This window comes from Indicator indicator, chromosome 26 (assembly GCF_027791375.1).
Source record: "Indicator indicator isolate 239-I01 chromosome 26, UM_Iind_1.1, whole genome shotgun sequence".
In the NCBI taxonomy this organism is placed as follows: Eukaryota; Metazoa; Chordata; class Aves; order Piciformes; family Indicatoridae; genus Indicator; species Indicator indicator.
The window spans coordinates 852775-875816 of record NC_072035.1 but is presented as its reverse complement, the minus strand read 5'-3'; the positions used below and the strand labels follow the sequence as shown (position 1 = coordinate 875816).

At 51.9% G+C, this 23042-nt stretch overlaps 1 protein-coding gene across 3 annotated transcripts; it reads left to right on the top strand.

The window, feature by feature from the left end:
• Positions 1-3574: 3574 nt before the first annotated feature.
• On the top strand, positions 3575-22397 carry SMPD4 (sphingomyelin phosphodiesterase 4). 3 transcript variants are annotated; one of them, XM_054392500.1, is made up of 19 exons: positions 3575-3613; positions 3889-3975; positions 4394-4536; positions 4672-4747; positions 5677-5785; positions 6378-6430; positions 7494-7645; positions 8288-8420; positions 9005-9076; positions 12437-12526; positions 14584-14729; positions 15393-15483; positions 16999-17099; positions 17505-17668; positions 18596-18801; positions 19754-19987; positions 20880-21011; positions 21146-21274; positions 21895-22397. In XM_054392500.1, exons 1-19 carry the CDS (start codon positions 3575-3577, stop codon positions 22219-22221), a joined length of 2484 nt encoding a protein of 827 aa, XP_054248475.1. In that variant the 3' UTR covers positions 22222-22397. The 3 variants fall into 3 exon arrangements, with proteins under 3 accessions (XP_054248475.1, XP_054248476.1, XP_054248477.1); XM_054392501.1 differs by lacking the exon at positions 12437-12526; XM_054392502.1 differs by lacking the exons at positions 4394-4536; positions 4672-4747; positions 12437-12526.
• The last annotated feature ends 645 nt before the right edge of the window (positions 22398-23042 follow it).

Sequence of the window (23042 nt, the reverse complement as noted above, 5' to 3'; positions counted from 1 at the left end):
CTACAGGAAGAAAGCTAAAGGGTCTCTCCCAGGCTGTTGACAGCATCACAGGATGTGAGGGGTTGGAAGGGACCTCTGGAGATCCTAGAGTCCAGCCCCTTAAGCACTGCTTTGATAAGTTTGCTGAGACTGCAGCATCCTGTCCCTGTGCTGCACAGGACAGCTGGTAGGTCTGGAGGGGATGATTGATGCTGATCTAAGTCCAGCCACAGCTCTTCTGGCACTGCTGGTGCTGATTTTTTAAACCCTGCAACTGACCAACACTCAGAAGCCTGTGGGTTGTCCTGGTTGTGCCTTTCTGTGCACAAAGGCTGGCACAGGGCAAGTTCTGAGCACTGAAGCCACCTAACAGAAGCTAACAGCTTCCCTGATCTCAGTCACAGCATCCTTCCAGACAGCTCCAGCCCCCAAGCTAAGCACCTGGACACACTGACACCATCAGACTTGCTTGTCTGTGTCTCTGCTTGCCCCACCAGCCTGTTCCTCTCAGCTCTCTCCCTCATGCACCAGCAAAGTCTCTCCCATCCAAGCAGAGCCTTCAGGCACACCCCAAACTACAGCAGTGCCTGGTGCTCAGCTGACTCTCCCAGGGGAAAGCAGCAGAATGCAACAACCCAGCAGCAGAATAGGTCCCACCATGTACAAAGGATGGTCCCAAAAACCTTGACCTGACTCCCCTCAGCTGCTCCTCAGCACTGCCTGTCACAGCTTCTGCTAGTTGTCCCAAACCAGAGTACAAAGCAAAGGCCCTTCCAGCAGGTACCAGGGGTCTGGACCCAGACCACAGTGGTGGGGATCAGGGTAAGCAGACAACTGCCAGGAGCCATCTGGAGGCTTCCCCTTCCTGGAGCAGAGGCTTTTGCCTGAAGAAGCTCATGTCAGCACACACTTGTCTTGCTCAGCCCTTGGCAGAAAAAGGCCCATGGGCAAATAGCTCTGAAGACAATCATCTCCCAGTCCTGAGGTCAGCCTTCTGCAGAGCCAGAGCCCTCTTGAGCATGTGCAGAAGCTTCCTACATTGGGAGCCCAGAAAGAATTCCCTTCCCCCAAAGGGGATAGTGTTTGCTCTTTGGTATTCTTTTCTGAGCTACTGGAACATTGTCCTTCAGGAGCTCTCTCTGCAGTTCCCATTCATGCATGCCTTATCTTGCTTGCCAGGCTGAAGCACTCAATATCCAAGGCTGTAGCTGTCACCTCCTGGTCACTCACCCCAGTAACTGACATTGATTTCTCTCATCTTGACTGCCAGGAGCTAAAAAAAAAACCCCAGTGCCTGCTGTTCTGCGAGCAAATGCTTCACAGGGTGAATGACTGCAGGACCAGGCAGCACAGAGGTGAAGGGCAGCTGGCAGGCAGCCAGCAGTGGGAGAGACATTCTGCTTCCCAAGGGGAAGAGGAGATTATGAAAGGTATCATTAAAGAGATTCACTGCTCTGGAAGGAGCTGGAGGATAAAAAATAACCTGAAGTACTCTGTCAGTCACCAAGCCAAGCAGCCACAGCTGGCTCCATCCTGAGCATGCCTCTCAGCTGCCTCCCTTCCTAAGGCCATGATTTATTCTTTATTTATTCTTTATCAGCTATTGGAATGCAGCTCTGAGGTCCCCCTGGAGCCTTCTCCTCTCCAGGCTGAACACCCCCAGCTCCCTCAGCCTGGCCTCACAGCAGAGCTGCTCCAGCCTTGGATGCTCTCATGCTTCTTCAGATGAATGTTCAGAATGCAAAGAGGAACCCACAGCAAGTTCTGTCCTTTGAGAAACTCCAGACTTCTGCAGGATCCTGACAGCAGAGATGTATTCATGAGAGACAACTTCAGTATCAAAAAGTGTTGTTCCTGGCTGAACAAAGACACCACAGACTGCTCAGATGTGAATGTTTGCTCATCTTTACCCATGTGAAGTTTTGGCTTACAGCCTTGGCAGGTCTGTGCATGCTAGGGACAGTATAAAGTTTCTCTCTGTGTAAAGTGAGCAGCTTTGGAAAGAGAAATTGCTTCAGCTGAACCAGAAACATGATCACCGTTCTGAAAATTCCTTTTTTTTTTTTCTCCCCTCACCTGGATGAATCCAGGCTCTTTTCCAGCTGGATTCTCATTAAGTGGCAGCCTGGGGTTGTGTCCATCATGGTTCGGGAGCCTGTATGTTTTCTCATAATTTCTTCCACCCTTGACAGACCAACACCCAAACAATTCTGCAGCCAGCAGAACACAGAGCTCCTTGCTCTTACAACACTCTAACCTGTCCTTGCAGGAAGAGTTTAGGGATTAGTTTAAATTAACCCTGCACAAACAGCAAGATTTGCCCAATTTACCAGAAACCTGTGCTGGTTCTCTCAATCAGATTACTGGTAATGTATCTCCTTCTCTCCAATCTATTGATTAACAGAGTCAGGTAAAAATTATACAGCAACTGGTTCCCAGCTTGGGCTTCTCATCCAAGTCAGCCTTCAAGAGAAGCTAGAGTGCCCAAAAAGCCCAAAGCTTGTCTGTTTCTTCCTCTTACACCCATTGGCTTTAAAAATCACTCACTCACCTTTATGGCAATTGTATGGACTTAATTACCTCAGTAGGGTTTGATTGCAGCTGCAATGCTGCAGTAATTCCACCTGACTTAACCTTTGAAGCTCACCAGGAGGAGTGTCAGTGTGGCTGAAGTCACTTCAGCTGTGTAGTTCTTGGCCTGAGAAACCTCTCAGGTAGCGAATGATAAAAACATAAAGCAAGCACCAAAGCTGTTTCCCCCTCTCTGTATTTTCAGTTTGCTGAAGATTTAGACTCATAGAACTGCCAGGGTTGGAAGGCACCTCAAGGCTCACCTAGTTCCACCCCCCCTGCCACAGGCAGGGACACCTCACCATACTGAGTGGAACTCACAGTGTCAGGAAACAGTTCAGCCTCCAGCTATCCCTCTCAGGAGCACCACACCAGCACAGCTTCCCTGTTGCCATGTCTTAATGACAGCTATAATCACAGACATCACAGAGGAGATGTGTTTGGAAGGGACCTCAAAGATCCTCCAGTCCCATCCGGAGCAGCAGTGAAGGGAGAACACCAGATCCTGTCCAGCAGCTCCTTCTGGAGCCAAAGCAGCTCTTCATCCCCATCTGCAGGAGGGACCAGCCCTTCAAGAGAAGCCTTCACCGCCAGCCAGAGGCAAGTCTCCACCTGCGAATGCACGGCCAAGGCACAGGCAGGACGCACAGCGGTGCCTGCAGGGCAGCAGACAGCTCCCGCAGCTCTCTCCACCACCCTGTGCGCCTGTCAGTCAGGCCCCCGCCTCTCCCAGGCGGGCTGACGCTGTGGCGGCCATGGCGGCGCCGGGCTGACGGCCGCACTCGATGTTCCTCGGGGTCGTGTGCACCCTTAATGGCTCTACGAGGCTGGGACTTTGGCGGGAGGCGCTGGCGCCGCCGACACAGCCACGACGGGGACGCGCCGGGCGCGCGCCGTGACGTCATCGCGCCGCGCCGCAGGCGGCTGTGACGAAAAAGGGCTGCGCCGGGCCGAGCGCGGGATCGGCGGCGCCGAGACTCTCGGGAGGCTGACGGCACCGTGTCCGCGGCGGGGCCTAGGCGGCATGGCCGGGCCGCAGCTGCAGCAGCCTAGCTTCCTGCTGGTGGGTGGCGAGCGGGCGGGCAGGCAGGGGCGCGGCTCCGGTTGGGTCGGTCCAGCCCCGCGGGAACTGTGGTTGCGTTAGTTAAGCGCCTGTGAAGTTAAAGCGGCGGTCACGTAACTTCGGCTGCATCGCCAGTTGGGCTGGGCTGGGCTGGAGGAGCGGCGCAGTTTGGAGGGAGGCGGTTGAGGTGGGGGGAGCGGTGATTGCCATGGTGGCGTGCTAAACATTGCCCTTTCTGGCAAGGGTGACTTGGTTTCCTTTGTGGTTTGCGACAGGCCACTCTGAAGGCAGATTGTGTAAACAAACCGTTTGTTCAGAGGTGCCACGACCTGGAGACGGTCATTGAGGAGTTTCCCGCCAAGGTGAGCTGGGAAATTTGCTTTTTATTTGTTGACATTACTCTTTCCTTTGTTCCTATTTCCCTCACGGAGCACTTGGAGGACCCCGGGTGACAGAGTGGGAGCCCAGCGGTCCCCAAGAGCACAAAGCATTCACTAGTCCTTAAAAGGCTGTTCTAGGGTGCTGCACTTTGGATGCCTTTCAGCCTCGGTCTATGGAGAGAACCAGTGACAAATGTGACTAACACATGGGTGTGATGCTGATGAGGACACCTGCACCTTCAGCAGGCTCCCTGTGATTGCCACATTACAACACAGTCTGTAGGATGGAAGCTCACAGGCAGCTGCCAGCCAGCATCTTTGTGCATCCCAGAGTGTGCAGCAGAGAGTGCTCAAGTGAGGAGCTGCACACATGAACTGCTTGTGTTTGTTTTCTCCAAAGGAACTCCATGGCATCTTCCCCTGGCTGGTGGAGAGCATTTTTGGTAGCCTGGATGGCATCATTGTAGGCTGGAATCTTCGCTGTTTGCAAGGGAGGACAAATCCTACTGAATATTCTGTGGCTTTGGATTTTCTGGATCCCAGGTAAACTTCTTCATGTCAGCACAGAGTGAAAAAGATGGTGAACAAATAACCAGTGTTTGACCTTGTTAAGCTCACAATAGTGAGGCAGGAGAGAGGGGGCTCACAAGGGATTTTCTTTCTGCTGCTTGTTTGCAGTGGCCCCATGATGAAGCTGGTTTACAAACTCCAAGCAGAAGAGTACAGATATGATTTCCCAGTCTCATATCTTCCAGTGAGTAACAAAAAATGTGCAGCAAGGGAATGTTGTTGTTGCTGCTGCTGCAGCTCTTGGAACTTTGCATGTGCTTCATATGTAGGGTTTGGTACAGCCTCAGTGCTCCATCTCTTTAAGCTGTGGTTAGAGTTCTCAGCCATGGTGGTTGTCAGAAGCTTGTTATTTAGAATCACAGAATGGTCCAGGCCAGAAGGGACTTCCAAAGCTCATCCAGTCCAACCCCCCTGCAGCCAGCAGGAACATCCCCTGTCCATCCTTACCTTGAATATCTCCAGGGAAGGAGCCTCAACCACCTTCCTGGGCAACCTGTGCCACTGTTCCACCAACCTCATAGTGAAGAACTTCTTCCTGATATCCAATCTAAATCTGCCCTTCTCTACTTTGAAGCCATTGCCCCTGGTTCTGTCTCTGCAGGCCCTTGCAAACAGTCTCCATCCTTCTTGGAGCCCCCTTCAGGTACTGCCAGGCTGCTCTAAGGTCCCCCCAGAGCCTTCTCTTCTCCAGGCTGAACACCCCCAGCTCCCTCAGCCTGTCCTCACAGCAGAGCTGTTCCAACCCCCTGAGCGTTTTTGTGTCCCTCCTCTGGACCCTCTCCATCAGGTCCATGTCCTTAGGACCACTCTAGGCTTTGTCCAGCACCCAAAGGAGATGGCACTGGAGCATGTTCCTACCAAATCCAGACTTGGTGACTACACCCCAGGTGCACTGAGCAGTTCTGGTGGTGTTCACCAGATCCCTGTTGGAGCACAGATGTTACACTGCTGTCATCTCAGCTCTCCTGTGCTGCATGTTCCCCCCTTGCTGAGGACACAGAGTCCTGACTGCCTGAAGCCAGGAGAAGGTTTGCTGTGGCCTCTGCAGGTTTGCTGTGGCACACTGAGGTGTGCTGGGGGGCCAGGCTTAATGTTCTTTGCTCTGTCTTTCAGGGCCCTGTGAAGGCTTCCATACAAGAACAAGTCCTCCCAGAATGCTCTTTGTACCACAACAAAGTCCAGTTCCCTTCATCTGGTGGTTTGGGGTTGAATTTGGCTCTAAGTATCCTTTTAACAGTTGGGTATTTTACTTCCTTTTTCATTACCCCCACAGAGGTGAGGATCATTTCTGCTGTATGTTCATGATGTGTCTGTTGTAAGTCATGGCTGTGCTAAATCAGCTTGGGCTGCTTAGAAGTGTGTGGATGCAAAGGAAAGTCAGTTTGTGTTCTTCCCAGCTCCTGAGGGGGGTTTCTGGCCTCATTCAAGCCAGCACCAGAATTCCCAGGGATTTCACCACAGCCTCAAGTGCACAGTTTTTGGCTCTGTAACTGCTCACAGCTTGTTGTAACGTGGCAGAAAAGGGGCGAGGTTAACTTGGCAGCAGTCTAGCTTACAGCTGTGCTTTTCAGTTGGAGATGGTTAAATGTGCTAACAAGAGCAGTGCCCCAGCACACACACAGATAAAACCTCAGGTACCAGGGATGCAGTCACCTGGAAAGCAAAGAGGCAGGGCTGGATTTTGCTTTAAGCTCTAGCAAGTTGATTTAGCATTGACAAAATAAAACTCTCCATGAATGTCTGGTCAGCTTCCCTAGATCTCTTAGCTGCTGTACCTGCTTTTTATTCTCTGATCCTTGACTCTCTTCTTCCAGATCCCTTTGAATATTACATGTTTTACTTTGCAATTAGCTTGATTACACAGAAGGTAAGTGCCTTTTGCAAGTGTCCCCTTCAGACACTCTTAGCCTTTCTTCCCAGTGCTTTAAGAGCCTGCTGAGATGCTGCCCAGCTAAGCTAACAGCCATCTTAGCTGGACTTGCAGCGTTTGTCCTTGCCTTTGGGTCAGTTGATGATGCCAGATTGGATAATAAATGTTACCACCTTGGCTATACCAGGAAGCAGTCAGCCCAGCAACATGCAGCAGAGACCTTCCTGGCCACCTCTGCAGGGATGGCCACAGCTGTGCCCTGTGCTGTCTGGGTGCTGGGCTCCTCTTGCTGCTGTTAGCTGTGCTGTAGGGCACTGCACTCTTCCTGACCCGGTTACATTCCCCACTGCAGCAACACTTCCCCTGTGTGTATCTACTTTACCTGTGCTCCACACAGTCACAGAGTGCCCTGGGCTGGAAGGGAGCCTCCAAGGGCATCTTGTCCACCCCCTGCAGGCAGCAGGGACACCTCCAGCCAGAGCAGGCTGCCCAGGGACACAGCAAGGCTGAGCTTGGATGTCTGCAGGGATGGAGCCTCAAGCACCTCCCTGGGCAGCCTGTGCCAGTGTCTCCCCAGCCTCCCTGTGCAGAGCTTCCTCCTGCTGTCCAACCTAACCCTGTCCTGCTCCAGTTCCAAACCCTTGCCCCTGGGCCTATCCCCACAGCCCCTTCTGAACAGTCCCTGCCCAGCCTGCCTGGAGGTGCCCTGCAGATATTGCAATGCAGCTCTGAGGTCTCCCTGGAGCCTTCTCTTCTGCAGGCTGCACAGCCCCAACTCTCCCAGCCTGTCCCCACAGCCCTCTGATCATCTTGGTGGCCTCCTCTGGACCCTCTCCAGCAGGTCTCTCTTGTGCTGGAGGCCCCAGAGCTGGACACAGTGCTCCAGGTGAGGTCTCACCAGAGCAGAGCAGACACCAAAGTGTCTTTGTGGTCAGTTCATCCTTCATAACCACCAGGCTTCTTCCTGATGCTCACTGGCTCTGGCTGTGCAGCAGGCACTCTCTAGGAGTGGCTTCAAGTCACACTCTGTGATTCCAACTGTTCTGTGCATCTGTTTCAGAGCTCAGCTGTCACCCACCACATCAGTCCCTCCAACAGTGCTTATTTCATCTTGGTGGACACATACCTGAAGTGCTTCCTGCCCACAGAAGGAAGTGTTCTTCCTCCCCCTTCCTCAAACCCTGGGGGAGCCATCCCTTCCCCAGCTCCCAGGTAATGACTGCAGGGCCAGAAGCAGGCCCTGGGAGCACTGAGTACAGAGTGCAGCTTGTGGGAGTGCAGTGTCTAAGCCAGTGGAAAACACCCTCCACTCTTTTATGATCTGAATGTATTTAGCACAGAATTACAACAATTAAGGAGATTGAGGTTCACGTAATTTTACCATAAAGGCTTCATTTGGGAGTCTGCAAGGTAGCTCCCACTGGAGCAGCAGAGGCAGCTCCAGGCAACACCATTTCAGCATCCTAAGCAGCATGAATGAGGGCAGTCCTCAGGCTTCTCCAGGTCCCAACTCCCTCAGCCTGGCTTCAGCAGGGAGATGTTCCACTGCCTGCAGCACCTTTGTGGCTCTCTGCTGGGCTCCTCTCTCTCTGAGGGAGCTGGACACAATCATTCCAGATGTGGCCTCAGCAGGGCAGAGGGGAGGGGGAGTTGAACTGCTCAGGACCTGCTGCTGGGGTGTTTGGTTCTAGCTAGGGACTAGAAGCAGAAGCTTGCTGAGTGTGGTGAGCTGTGCAGTCTTGCTTCTTGGCCTGTGTTCCCTCCAGTGTGTCCACTGGGGATGAAGAGCAGTGATCCATTTTCCCTGTACTGAGGCTCACTGACTTCAGTGTTTCCATTTGTTTGCCTTCAAAGGTCTCCAGCAGTGCCTTTCACTTCCTATGGGATGCACCACACCAGCTTGCTGAAGAGGCACATTGCCCACCAGCCCTCTGTGAATGCTGACCCTGCTTCCCAGGAGATCTGGAGGTCAGAAACCCTGCTGCAGGTCAGTTGGGTTGAAGGAATTAAAAGCAACCCCCCAGAACTCTCCTTGCTGCTGCCTGAGGAATCTCCCCTTTTAAACCAGAGAGCACTGAGCAGTGCAGCTGCTGTTCAGCCAAGAACCACTGTGAAGCTTAAGTTGTAGTTTAGAAAGGCACTTAATGCCTGTGTCTGTTTTTTATAGACTGCACATCTAGGTACTGGTGTCAGGCCATACCAGTCTCTAAACCTGATTTATTCCTTTTGGGGGTTAATCTTGCATCAATTCTGTGCTCTCAGCAAAGGCTGAGCACAGAGCTGCTGGTTCTGTTCACCATCAAGGGAAGGCAGAGGAGAATCTGGGCTGAACAGTTCTTCTGAGGCAACTTCCTACCCGGTCAGCATGTGGCTGAACTGAACTGTTGATGCTTAACAGCTGCTAGCAATCTGCCAGCTCACTGCATGGATGTGATGAGCACCTGAACATCCTTGAGCAGCTGCCTGTTTCCAGCTACAGCTTAGTTTTCAAGTCCTGTCCTCTGGTCTTCCCTTACCCCTGGCTTGTGACTGGTCCTGGATGATTTCTCAGCAAAATATTTGTTTTTGCAGATCTTTGTTGAAATGTGGCTTCACCATTACTCACTGGAAATGTATCAGAAAATGCAGTCCCCTCATGTCAAGGTAATAGTTTGTGCTTCAGGAGTGCCATCTGATGCTTGACCCTCTTTGTCTTGGGGTAAATCTCCTCTTCTCTGGAGAATGTTGTGGGTCTAGGTGCAGAGGAGCAGAGTTTCCACAGCAGTGGTGCAGAGTGCTGTGAATCAGTGTGTCACCCATGTCATTGCAGAAGCTCTCTTGGGTTTGCTTTGTTGTTTTATTTTGGAAAAGAAAAAAGAAAAAGAGAAAAAAAAAAAGTCCCAGTTTGTGGGATGGTCACAACCTGCTGGACACCAACAATCCAAACAGAAAACCACTCTAAAACCTTTGTGTTCCATTCCACTGGGGCAATGTGGCTGCTACCAAAGAGCTCCCATTGCTTTCCAGCAGTCACAGCAACTGAAATAAGATCTGGAACCATTTTAGTTTAAGTATTTCTAGCACAAATCCAAATTAAAAAATAAAAAAAAGGAAATCTTACTAAGCTGTGCTTCAGGGTTTAGGTGAAAGAAGCAATTCTTTGCTGCTTCACGTTCCAAACCATTCCAAATACCCAAACTGTTCCAGAGGATCTTCACCATAGTGGTTCTCAGCAGCAGCTCTGTAGCTGCAGAGCTCAGATGATCTTACAAACTCTTGCTCAGCTGCTAGCTGTGTTAAGCAGTTTGTGGTGGCCTGATCAGTAACAAACTGCTGCATGTGAGAATACTAAGTGTGGAGGAGCCTGAAGTTCAAAGGCATTACAAATGTGAAGGGAATTTGAGGGTGGAAAATGATGGATCCTCTGAGTTCCCTCTGGGTCACAGTGGGACTTTAACAGAAGGGAAAAGCAATCTGAAAGGTATTCAGGATTTACTCCTGGTGAGAGCAGCCAGGTGAGAGCTGACTGACTGGGAAGCTGCATTGGCATTGTGCTAGGGAGAGCTGAACTCTTGGTGGGGCTTTGTCCTTTTGAAGCTGACATCAAAATGTAAACCTCCCTGCTGGTGCCAAGTCTCCACCTGGGGCTCCCAGCACCATGGCTGTGCACCTGTGATGGAAAGGCTTTGCTTGAAGTGCTTCTGGTCTGTCTGTCTGTCCAGTCTCTGTGCATAGGCCAGAAATAAGGATTGCTTTAAACTTCTCTGCTCACCCTCTGCATTTCTGATGCTCTCTCCTAGCTCTAGGGAGCAGCAGCCACAGACAGTGGTTAGCAACAGAATCACTAGGACAGGCCTAGAGCTTAAAGCTCTCTGAAATCATCACTGCAGGATCCTCCACAGGGTGTGTTGAGCCCCAGCTTGAGGCCAGAGCTCCCTGGTGGTATTTTAGTTTCATCTTTGATGAGAAGTAATCATGGGCATGTGAAAAAAGGGGAAAAAAAAATCTTCACTCTTTGGGCTTTAGAACACCTCATAAGGGACTGGAATTCTCCATCACCTCCTTAGAGGGATGAAGGATCCCTCCTGCAGGGTTGAGGAAAGGTTCCAGAGCAGCTGGGGATTGGATGCACAAAGGAAGCTCCTGTGGGCTGGTATCAGGGCAGGCTGAAGGACCAGAGCCTGCCTCTCGGAGTTCCTGAGATGAGGAAGCAGAATCTGCACAAAGGCAAGTTTTGTTCTAGCTCAAGGGTTTAAAGGGCTTGCCTGGAAACCCAAGGTCACCCTAAACCTGACTCTTAAAAGGCTTAGAAATGAGGCAGGTTCCCTTGGTTCTGTTTGGCCTTCTGTGTGTTTGGAAGGAGAGGGAATTAGTGACCATTTGTGCCTGTTTGGCCAGCAGTGGCTTGAAGTGCCCCCCAGAACTTGCTCTTTGCTTTGATGGGCCAAGGCAGATGTGTGGCTGTGCTGTGAAGTGCCTCAAGGAATGACAGATTTCCCTTAAGCCTCCTTCAGGTCCTCAGAGACTCTCTGAGAAGCAGAAGGGGGTGGAATGGGAATGAGCAGCAAGCCATCTATTTTCAGATGTGCCTCTCCTGCTTGGCTGCTTTGAAGCCCTTCCAGCTCTGGTGTGACCCTGAGCTCCCTTCTCCCTTCCCATTCACTCAACTCCTTGCCTCTTCCTTTACCCTGGTTCCTTGCTCTTCCTCTCTCCGATGATCCAGAGCCCAAGCCTGCAGCATCTCTTTTGCTGTTCCCCTCTGCTGTAATCACAGGGAACCCTCAAGTTGTTTGCTAAAACTCCTGTGCTGCTTCCTGACCTTCCAGTGCCAGGTGCCACAGATCCCAGCACTGCCTGTGGAACACCATTAGCCTCCAGGCTCCTCCTGACTCCTGTGCCAGGGCAGTCAGCTGGGGAGCAGGCACAGTGTCTGAGCTGTTGGGGAGCTTGCAGTAACAACCCTGCCAGGCTGAGGGGGTAAAACCAAAAGGCAGCAAACTGGCACCAGAGGAAGCTGGGGGGGGAGGGGCTGTTGGCAGGCAGCAGAGGTGTGCTCTGGAGAGGTAGTTTCCATGCTGGCAGGAGCCACTGGGATCTGTGTAGTGCACATTTTTTTTTGTTCCATGTTTCCTCATTGGTCTCATACGTGTGTGTCACTGTCACTACAGTATCCTCTTCACCAGCACAGCCCAGAGCTGCTCTGCCTAACTCCTCCCAGAAGGGTCTGGTGAGGCTTGCAGGGTGCCAGCAGACACTCTGGTAGCTGCCTCTTGCCTTGCTGTACACACAGGGTGTTGCCCCAAGTGTAAAAGGAATTTCCTCTTGGGAGGAAGTCCACAAGTCCTACAGCCTTCCCAAATGGCCTTTAAGTAGAAACAGAGGATTTCTCTGAACTGCTGGAAACTTACCTGGGCAGCTCACAATGATTGTAAAAAGCCAAGCTTTCTTTGGCTTCCTATCCGTCAGGAAGGAGAGAGCATCCATTGGAGCTTCTTCCCGGTGCACAAACCCTGCTTTGGAGACACAGCACAGGCAAAAAGGACATTCAGACAGCTGGCAGAATACTGAACCATTTCACTTCATTAGTCAATAAGACACTCCCCAGCAGGGTGCAAATCCTCACTGCAGTTCAGTTTCTTTGGCAAGAGCTCCAGTTCCCCTACCACCAGGACTTGCTCTGGGGGTAGGGAGAAGGAGAGCCACAGCTGAGCTTTGTTGACACCTCCTCCCAGTCCAAGGTTGGAGCAGATGAGCCTGGAGGTCCCTTCCAACCTGGTGTTCTCTGAATGCTCAGGTTGATAAAGGGTGAAGAATCAGTCAGCAGAATGAAGAGGCTACTGTGGTGCAGTTGGTACTGTGATATGTTGTCCCTGACTGTATTTGTGATGCTCATATTTTTTCCCCCCACCCTTCTTCCTTGGGCTCATTCTCACTTTTTTCTTTTTTTTTTTTTTTTCTCTTGCTCTCTTCTCTCCTTTTTTCCCCTCACCCCTTCCCCCTTCCTTTTTGTTTCTGTTGTCTCAGCTGGAGGTTCTCCACTACCGACTCAGTATCTCCAGTAAACACCACGGTAGTCCTGCCCAGCCCAGCCACCAGGCCCTCCACGCATACCAAGTATTACCAGCTGCTCATTTTGTTTCCTTTGGCAAGCTCTTGTGCCACCAGATAATCTGCACAGTGTCCTGGGGCTGGCAGGAAGCAGCTCTGTCTGCCCAGCTGTGCTGCTGCAGCTCCACAGAGAACACTGCACACAGCTTTGCTGAACCTCCTCTGGGAACAGACTGAGAGGGCTCAGCAAAGGGCATGGAGAAAAGAGGAGTGGGGCAGTGCCAGCTGCAGGAGGGGCAGCAAGTCACAGGGCAGGGAACTGCAGCTGGGTCTGACCAGTCCCAGGCATAAATCCAGGCTGGATGCAGAGTGGGTTGAGAGCAGCTCTGAAGAAAAAGCCTTGGGGGTGCTGGGTGCTGAGCAGCTCCCCAGGAGCCAGCAGTGGCCTCCTGCAGCCCTCAGGCAGCTGTGTCCTGGGCTGCAGCCAGAGGAGTGTGGGCAGCAGGGCAGCACAGGGGATTCTGCCCCTTGGCTCTGCTCAGACCTCAGCACCAATCCTGGACTGGATGGGCTCTGGAGGTCCCTTCTACCCCAGCCCATTCTCTGAGGGGTTGGGAATTGCTGTCTTTGGAGATGCATTCTGGTGCTGCTTTGTAGAAGGAGCCTTGGCAGCTCTGCTGACAATTTTTTGACACTCAGACTGGTTTCAGTGCTGGCAGATTTCTGCCCCTCCCACACTCATTTAAGTCATTTAAGCAAACCCTTCATGGAAAAGAAGATGAGAATTTGCATGGCTGTCACCTCTAAGTAAGGTAGGTAACATCTAGGGGGCTTAGCCAGTGGAATGCCATTGGATGGTCCCAGATGGGAGGTGGGAATCCAGCCCTGCCTGCCCACTGCTGCAGAAGCACACCAGGGTACACTTGCAGGTTGTGCAGGAGATGTGCATGCAGAAACATTCCTGTTGGAACAAACTCCTGATTCCTCTTGCCCTGCCTCAGCCCTTTCCTCAATGGCTCTTCATTTTGGGAGAGGGCAGGGCTGAGCCTGTGCTGTGAAGCTCTGGATCACTACCCAGAATTGTCCTGCTGGGGAATCCTCTCAAGTGCAGTGGTACTCGAGGTGCTGCTTAGGAAGGAGAACAGGAGCCACTGCTTGTCCCTGAAGCTTTTGTGCTAGGCTGCTTCTCTCACTCTGTGCTGGCAATGGCAGCCACCCAGCCTGGCAGCCAAGTCTGGACAGCAGCTGGTGAGGAAAAGCCACTCTGCAAACCAGTGATGTCTGTAATGGTGCTGAGCTAGACTGAGAGGAGGGGATCAGAACTGCTGAGTGGGAAACTGCAGCCTCACCTGCCAGGAGGTGTGATTCCAAAGGGACCTGCAAGGGGAGCCTGGAATGCTCATTGGACTCTTTTTAATTTCACCTTTTTGAGGCCTAACAGCAGAGTACTCAACCTCTCTGAGCAGAGGCCTTTGTGCCCAGCTCCTGCAGCAGACCAGCCCTGATGCTGAATCTTCTTGCCTTACTCCTTGCCCTGCTGTAGCATGCACTCCTTTGCTGGTGACACCACTCTGGCTCACCAGCACTCCCCAGGCTCCTTCCTCCTGTGGTGATGCTAGAAGCAGCACTTGAAGCAGTTCTTCCCTCCCATGGCTCTCTCTAGGATGATCCTTTCTTGTGAGGCAGCTGGGCATCAGCATAGGAAGGAGAACTCAAAGCCAGCCAGGAGCATAAATAAAGGATCTGTGGTGGTGTCCACAGCAATGACCTTAGCCCCACAATGAAAGGCTGAATGTTGTTTTCAGAAAGGGTAAGTGCAAACCTACAGCTTACTCTGTTCTTCAGAGCTAGCCTGAAGTTCAGGCTACCAGAACACTGGAGATGCTTCTCCCAGTCACATTCTCCAAGGTGCTGCTGCTCCCTGGGGAGGTGATGGCAGAAGGTTGGTGCAGGTTGTCCTAGGCTGCAAGCCTGTCTGACATCAGGTGGCACCAAACTGAAGAACCTAGAAGGAAGGGAGCATTGCTTGCACTTTGATTGCTGATCTGTGCTTTTCCTGAGCTCTCTGGCCACGTGGCACATGACACTGATCATCATCTTGCTGTGCTTTGCTTTGAACCCAGGAGTCCTTTAAGCCCACTGAGGAGCACGTGCTGGTGGTGAGACTGCTTGTGAAACACCTGCATGCCTTCAGCAACAGCCTGAAACCAGAACCTCTCTCCCCTTCAGCCCACTCCCACACAGCCAGCCCCCTAGAGGAGTTTAAAAGGTAGGTCCAGGAGCAGCCTGCCTCTGAAACCTCCTGGCAAAGCTCTCCTTTCCCTGAGGGATTTTTTTGATGGCTGCACACAGGAGTCCATTAAAATACACAAGAGCTAGTGGGTTAGGTTCCCTCACACCTTCTCTGGCTGCTTTTGCAGACCCTAGGGCCAAGTCACTTCTCAGAGTTCTTTCTGCCCTCTTCTATAAACTCTCCTGCAGCCAGCATGCTGCCTTGCCAGGAGCTGCCCAGCACCCAAGAGCAGCCTTGGGTGCAGATGGGAAGGGCACCTCCAGGAGGGTGTGCCTGGCTCTTAGGTCAGTCTCTATCTTTGCATAAGTCAGAGACAAGTTAATGCTACTGGGGGGTGGATCTGGCCAGGGTCTGTTTCTGCACTGGAGTTCAGTGGCCAGAAGCAGCTTCACTTCAGAAAGAACAAGTTTGGGTCAGTCCTTTCTCTCTGCACTGGGGGAGGTGTGCTGAGCTGTTGGGTGGAGTGCAGGGTTGGGGTTGGGTGGTGGTGGTGGTGGTTGGGGGTTGTGTTGTGGGGGGTGTTTTGGGTGGTTTTTTGCTTGGTTAGGGTCTGTTTGTTTGGTTGGGGGTTTGGGGCTGTTGTTTTTGTTGTTCCTGAGCTTTGCTAATGGTTTGTCCTGTGGCTGTCTTTGTTGGCAGGGTTGTCATCCCTCGCTTTGTCCAGGAGAAGCTTTACATCTTCCTGCAGCACTGCTTTGGGCACTGGCCCCTGGATGCCTCCTTCAGAGCAGTATGTACCTGCTGCTCTTCCCAAGCATGGCCTTGCCACAGCCACTCATTGCTGTAGTTAAGTTAGTGCTCTTTAGCAGCTGCTTCTTGGTCTCTAAATCCCTTTTTTTCCTTTTTTTTTTGGTCCAGAGCAGTGAAATTCTTCCTGTAGCAGGTCCATGTCATGTTAGAGTGCCTGTTAGACATGAGGAAGGAAGTTCAATAGGACTTGGGGAGAATGATTACAGGTGGCTGGCTGATTTCCCTGCCACTGAGGAGGGCTGTGGATGGAGAAGCTCTGCAAACAGATATTCTCATAGACCTTAACTCCTTCCTCTCTGCTTGGATAGGTCATAAACCAAACCACCACAATCTCCATTTACAGTAGTAGTAAGGCTTTGCACACACTGCCTCCTGCAAGCAGGAGAAGCAATGCATCAGAGTAGGAGTTCAAAACTGCAGAGTGGAACAAGGCTGGACCTTTCTCACCACACCTGCAGCTGCAATGCGCTGTTTGAGGCACGCAGGTAAGGCAGGATGCCCCTGGAGATGGTTACAGAGGCCACAGCAAACCTTTTCCTGGTTTCAGGGCAGTCAGGACTCTGTGTCCTCAGGAAGAGGGGGGACATGCAGCAGGTGAGAGCTGAGATGTAACATCTTCTGTGCTCCAACAGGGATCTGGTGAACACCACCAGAACTGCTCAGTGCACCTGGGGTGTAGTCACCAAGTCTGGATTTGGTAGGAACATGCTCCAGTGCCATCTCCTTTGGGTGCTGGACAAAGCCTAGAGTGGTCCTAAGGACATGGACCTGATGGAGAGGGTCCAGAGGAGGGACACAAAAACGCTCAGGGGGTTGGAACAGCTCTGCTATGAGGACAGGCTGAGGGAGCTGGGGGTGTTCAGCCTGGAGAAGAGAAGGCTCTGGGGGGACCTTAGAGCAGCCTGCCAGTACCTGAAGGGGGCTGCAGGAAGAATGGAGAGAGACTGTTTGCAAAGGCCTGCAGGGACACGACCAGGGGCAATGGCTTTAAGCTGGAGAATAGCAGATTGAGATTGGATGTTAGGAACAAGCTCTTTGCTATGAGGGTGGTGGAACACTGGCACAGGTTGCCCAGGGAGGTGGTTGAGGCTTCATCTCTGGAGATACTCAAGGTGAGGCTGGACAAGGCCCTGGGCAGCCTGATCTAGTTGGGGATGTCCCTGCTGACTGCAGGGGGTTGGACTGGATGAGCTCTGGAGACTCCTTCTGGCCTGGACCATTCTAGGATTCTGTGAACATGCACTTGGCTTTCTCAGCTCTTTTTTCCAAGGTGCTCAGATGCTAGAGAGCTTCTTTCCTAAGGACTTCCAGGTGTCCTCAGGATGATGTTCCCTAGGCTCAGAGGCAGCAAACAGAACTCCTCTCGCAGAGTCACAGCATGGTAGGGGTTGGAAGGTGCCTCAAAAGATCATCTTGCCCAATCTTTTTCTTCCTTTCCTAAGAATCCTGATGCTCCTCTGTTGTTTTTTTTTTTTTTCTGTGTGATTTTGCTTAGGTTCTTGAGATGTGGTTAAGTTACTTGCAGCCTTGGAGGTATGCTCCAGAAAAGCCACCCCAGAGTGCAGAGTCCCTGCCCCGCAGCGTGTCAGAGAAATGGTAAGGAGGAAAGCAAGTGGGAGTGAGCTGAGCCCAGCCTGCAGCTCCTGTAGATCCTCAGGGAAAGAGCAGCTCTCAGGAAGCAGCCACCAACCTGAATTAAGCTTCTCAAAGATGATTTGTTCCACTCAGGCTTTAGTTCGGAGTAGTCTTTTGTCTTAGTGCAAATAAACTACCTCTGTAGAGCCAGTAGAAAACATTCCCTTGATGACTCCTTTGGCAGAAGACAAAATAACTGCTTTAAATTGCTCTGCTCACTGAGGCTGTGCTCCCTGGGACAGGGCTTGGCAGATGCTGTGCTCCCTGGGACAGGGCTTGGCAGATGCTGTGCTCCCTGGGACAGGGCTTGGCAGATGCTGTGCTCCCTGGGACAGGGCTTGACAGATGCTGTGCTCCCTTTGGCAGGGCTGCCTTCATTCAGGAAAACCTGCTCATGTACACCAAGCTGTTTGTAGGATTCCTGAACAGAGCTCTTCGGACGGACTTGGTCAGCCCAAAGAACGCTCTGATGGTGTTCCGAGTAGCCAAGGTCTTTGCTCAGCCCAACCTGGCTGAAATGATCCTGAAAGGTAAATGGATGTTTTGACTCCTTATGCTGTCCTCTCTGGCTGTCTTCACAGTGGCTACACCTTGCCTCAGAAGCACTGAGGTGAGCAGACTTGCTCTCCAGTCCTGCATGCTTGAAAAGCCTGTGTGTGTTCACTGAAGTCTCTCCCAGGGCTTTAACTTGGCCATGGTTCTTTTCTAACCACCATCCATTCCAGTTCATTCCAATAGTTTTCTTCAAAGAATAAAGAACACAAAAGTTGGGATTTACAATAAAATCATAGAATGCTTTGGGTTGGAAGGGACTTTAAAGATCATTTAGTTTCAAACTCCTGCCATGGGCAGGGATGCTTTCCACTAGCCCAGGTTCCTCAAGGCCTCATCCAACCTGGCCTTGAACACCTCCAGGGAGGAGTAGATGATCTCTGAGGTCCCTTCCAGCCTGAACCCTTCAATGATTTTTCTGCTGTGGGCAAAGAGGATTCAATGAAGAAGAGGTGATTAAGGCCTCTTTACCCCTAGAGCTGCCTCCCTACCTCAGCAAAGCAAGTTGCCCAGCAGCTGTAAGATGTTTTGGAGCTAGACCTTCACCAGGAGTCACAGAATTGTCAGGGTTGGAAGGGACCTCAAGGCTCATCCAGTTCCAACCCCCCTGCCATGGGCAGGGACACCTCACACCAGAACAGGTTGCTCACAACCACATCCAGCCTGGCCTTAGAAACCTCCAGGGATGAGGCTTCCACCACCTCCCTGGGCAACCTGTGCCAGAGTCTCACCACTCTCATGGGGAAGAATTTCTTCCTAACATCCAATCTGAATCTCCCCATTTCTAGTTTTACTCCGTTCCACCCAGCCCTATCACTACCTGACACCCTGAAAAGTCCCTCCCCAGCTTTCCTGTAGGAGTGTGATGATGATGATGATGATGATCTGCTTGTCTCCAAACCCAGGAGAGCAGCTCTTCCTGGAGCCAGAGCTCGTCATTCCCCACCGTCAGCACCGGCTCTTCATGACCCCCTCCTTTGGTGGGCGCTTCCTCTCCTCGTGGCCTCCCACTATCACAGATGCCTCCTTCAAGGTGAAGAGCCATGTCTACAGCCTGGAAGGACAGGACTTTCAGTACAAGCAGATGTTTGGCACAGAAGTCAGGAATCTGGTAAGCAGGAGGTTTCTTGGCACCTGTCGGAGCTTTCCTCGGTGCTGAGCAGCACTCCTAGGGGAAGTTAAGCATGGAAGACTTTCCTGCTGGATAGCTGTTGTGGGCTGATGGGGACTTCTGCAAGGGGAGGGCTGTCAGCCCAGCATAGCTCTGAAGATCTGCCTGTGCTTGCAAGGCAGGCAGTCAGGGTAGCAGTTCCTTGCTGCCTCAGGAGTATATGGGAGTCACTGCCTTGGTTGGTACCTGTCAGCCAGCCAGAAATTGCCAGAGGAGTGAAAAAAGCCAGCTGAGAGTCCTAGCAGCACTTAAAGAATCAGAGGATGCTTTGGGGTAGAAGGCACCTCAAAGATCATCCAGTTCCAACCCACCTGCCATGGGCAGGGGCACCTCCCACCAGCCCAGGTTGCTCAAGGCCTCATCCAGCCTGGCCCTGAACACCTCCAGGGAGGGCACAGCCACAGCCTCTCTGGACAACCTGTGCTAGTGTCCCAGCTGTCACTACTAATGCAAGCCATGGTCTGCCTTTGCCTCCTGGGCATGGGAACCCACCTGCTGTTTCCCAGTAGCTAAATCTTGACTCCCACAGGGGGAATGCTCAGAGCTATAGAAAAAAACCTCAGAACTCTTCTGTTGGTTGTGAGTGAACCAAGAGAACACAGAAATTATATGAGATGATCAGAGACTCAGAAGCAAGATCTTTAGTGCAAAGCAAGCAGCCTGCTTCTCTCCAGTGCTGCCTTGCACTGCACCCAGCCTCAGCAACCTCACCTCATTAAATGCTTCAACAGCAAGGAGCCACCTTTGCCCTTCTGGAAATGCAACTACACAGGGCCTGGGAGCTCAAAGGCAGTTTGCTGTTGCTGCCAGGTGCCCAGGCAGGGATTTATCTATGGCTGAGTGTTTCAGGGTCCTTTTTTTGTCCCACAGCATCTCTCTTTCTTTGTTGCAGGTGTTGAAACTGGCTCAGTTAATTTGTCAGGCACAGCAGACAGCCAAGTCTATCTCAGACCATTCTGCAGAGACCATGGGTGCCCATTCCTTCTTCTCCTGGTTCAGGCTCACACCATCAGAGATGAATGGCTCCTACACAGGCAATGACCTGGATGAAATTGGGCAAGACAGCATCAAAAAAACAGACGAGTATTTAGAGAAGGCACTGGAGTACTTGTGCCACATCTTTAAGGTGAGTAACAGCAGGAAAAATTCTGGGCAGTGAGGGTGGGGAGACACTGGAACAGGTTGCCTAGAGAGGTTGTGGATGTCCCCTCCCTGGGGGTGTTCAAGGCCAGGCTGGATGAGGCCTTCAGCAAGCTGGGCTGGTGGGAGGTGTCCCTGCCTATGGCAGGGGGTTGGATCTGGATGGTCTTCTATGCCTCTTTGTAAGGACTGTCCCCCTCTGGCAGCATGAACACGAGTCAGGAGTCCTCAGATGTGCTTCTGTTTCTCTGGTACTTTGTGGGGTCACAAAGCCACCCAGAGACCCTACCAGTACATATTGCAAGCTCCTCCTGGACTTGACTTGACCTGAGCCCTTCACAACCTTTTTCAATGCAGATGGAATGAGATGCTCTGCATTTCTAAGGCTCAAACCAACTTGGTTTCAAGTGAGCACTCTTTTGGACTTGATTCAAAACTGTCTTTTCCCTTCTGCCTGGTCTCCTTTACAAAGAGGCAAGGGATGGGTTAAGTTTCCAAACCAGTCCAGTGTTTGCTAAAGGTAGAGAGCTCTAGACCATGAGTATAGCTAGAACGGACTGGAGGAAGCAGAAGGTGCTTCGGTCAAACTCAGAGTCATTTGTCAGCCACAGTCCCTCAAGCAGAAATGACCTAGAAGAGAACAGCTGTTTGACAGCTCTCAAGCAGTAGGGGGACACACAGAGCAATTCTCTTGGGTTTGATGAGCACAGACAAGAAAGCTGGAGACTTTCATCTCTTCTTGATGTCTAACCAAGGTGCTCTTAAACTGTTCTTGGTGGTAGCTGTCAAAGGCTTCCAGGGATAAGGAGTTTGTGAAGCGAGAAAGAAAGGGAAGGGTAGATCAAACAAATGCTTTAGAACTGTGCTTCTTTGAGTAGTTGAACGAAGCCCAGCTGACCCAGATGATGCTGAAGTGTGGGGCAGCTCAGGATGAGAATGGCAGAAAGCAGCTCCCAGACTGCATCGAAAGCGAGGGCGGCCTGGTTCTCACCCCGCTCGGCAGGTACCAGGTGAGAGGAGAAAGCTGCCTGCATGCTGTCCTCCAGCCAGAGACATGGAACCTCTCTGGGCCTTGAGGGCTGCCTGCAGCAAGGCGTTTCCAGTGGGAGCTGCAGGCTCAGGGGCTGCCTTTTCCTGTCTCCAGATCATAAACGGCCTGCGCAGGTTCGAAGTGCAGTACCAGGGGGACACGGAGCTGCAGCCCATCCGCAGCTACGAGAGTGCCACGCTGGTGCGGCTTCTGTTCCGCCTCTCCTCGCTGCTCAACCAGAGGGTAAGCGCCGCCCTCTGCTGCCGCGCTGCACGCACCTCCTCTGCTCTGCCTCCTGTATTGGCTGGCAGCCGGCTGGGCGTTCCCTAAGGGTGTCAGCTCTGCTGCTCGTGCTGCCGTTCTGCTTTTCCTGCACAAAGCAGCAAGAAGTGACATTTAAATGTGTTCCTCGTGCTTCGTGCAGACTGCTCTTCCTGTTTCAGCACCAGTCCTTTGCTTCCCATAGCCGTGACAGAATGGATTGAAGCTGGAAGAGGGCAGATTGAGACTGGAGATGAGGAAGAAATTCTTTGCAGTGAGGGTGGGGAGACACTGGAACAGGTTGCCCAGGGAGGCTGTGACTGCCCCCTCCCTGGAGGTGTTCAAGAGGCTTTGAGCAACCTGGGGCTGGTGGGGGGTGTCCCTGCCCATGGCAGGGATTGGAACTGGCTATCTTTAAGGTCTCCCCCAAGCCATTCTTACGGATCTAAGCCTGCAGTGAAGTAGTTTTGTACTTTAAAAGTGCATTTTGATACTTCCCCCCCCTTTCTTCCTATGAGTCTCAGGCCCTAAATGAAGGAAATGGTAAAAGAAATGGATTGCTTCAGGACAGAATGCTAATTTTTGACCTCTGCCTTCCCCAGTTTGCTGCTCAGCTGGAAGTGCTCTGCTCCAGGGAAGATTTTGTTGGCAGACTCTGTCGCTATCATCTCACCAACCCCCAGCTCACACAGAGAATCAGGTACAGCCCTGCGGTGAAGGACAGAACAAGCCAGAGCCTGGGACCAAGGATCAGCCTGAGGTTTCTGGCAAGCTACAGGACTCTCATTTCCTTGCTGCTGCTCTACTGCTTTGCATCCTGGTTTTGCATTGGACCAGTGGGCTGCACATTGATGATCCTGCTCAGCTATTTCCTCTATGCTGTGATAATGACTCTCTTCTCTGACTACTGCAGACCACATGAACACTGAGTTCCTGCTCTCCTGGATTCCACTTGTGAAAATAAACCTTCTAAGGCTGATCCTGACTAAAATGTTTGAATTAAGAGTATCAGCTCTTCCTAAAGTATTTTTTAATATTCAAGCTCATTGGGTTTTATAAACAGAGCTGTGGGAGTGGGGAGAGACTGCTGTACATTTTATTTTTATAAAAGCCTTCCTCTGGACTCTAGTGCCTGACTTTTTCTTTTGAGTGGGGAAGGAGGCAGCAGTATTGATAACCCTGAACAACCCACAGTCCTTAGAACTGTTCTTGATTCTGCACTAACTGCAGGGAAGTCTTTTACACTGTTCTGGAGCAAGAATCAGCTGAAGGACTTAGCATGGTGCAGAACTTGTTCCTATAACCCAGTGTAAATCTCCACTAATGTCAAACTCTTGCCCCTCAGCATGCCCCTGCAGGCCTTTGGGAACAGTCCCTCTGCAGCCTTCTTGTAGCCCCTTCAGGTACTGGCAGGCTGCTCTAAGGTCACCCTGGAGCCTTCTCCAGGCTCAACACCCCCAGCTCCCTCAGCCTGTCCTCACAGCAGAGGTGCCCCAACCGTCTGCTATGATTTTCAGGGCCCTCCTCTGTACCCCCTCCATCAGGTCCATGTCCTTCCTGAGCTGAGGGCTCCAGAGCTGGATGCAGTGCTCCAGCTGAGGTCTCAGAAGAGCAAAGTGTCAGAATCACCTCTCCATCTGCTACTCACACTACTTTTTGATGCAGCCCAGGATGTGAGTTTCCACTTACTAACCGCAGAGCAGAGCAACCATCAGCCCAAGGCCACAGCAGAAGTGGTTTCTGAGGCATG

Coding starts and splice junctions, on each gene's coding strand:
- SMPD4 (XM_054392500.1), top strand. CDS start 3,575: ATGGCCGGGCCGCAGCTGCAGCAGCCTAGCTTCCTGCTG. Junction 5,786..6,377: donor GGGGTTGAATTTGGCTCTAA/GTATCCTTTTAA, acceptor CTCTTCTTCCAG/ATCCCTTTGAATATTACATG. Junction 14,730..15,392: donor CCCCTAGAGGAGTTTAAAAG/GTAGGTCCAGGA, acceptor CTTTGTTGGCAG/GGTTGTCATCCCTCGCTTTG.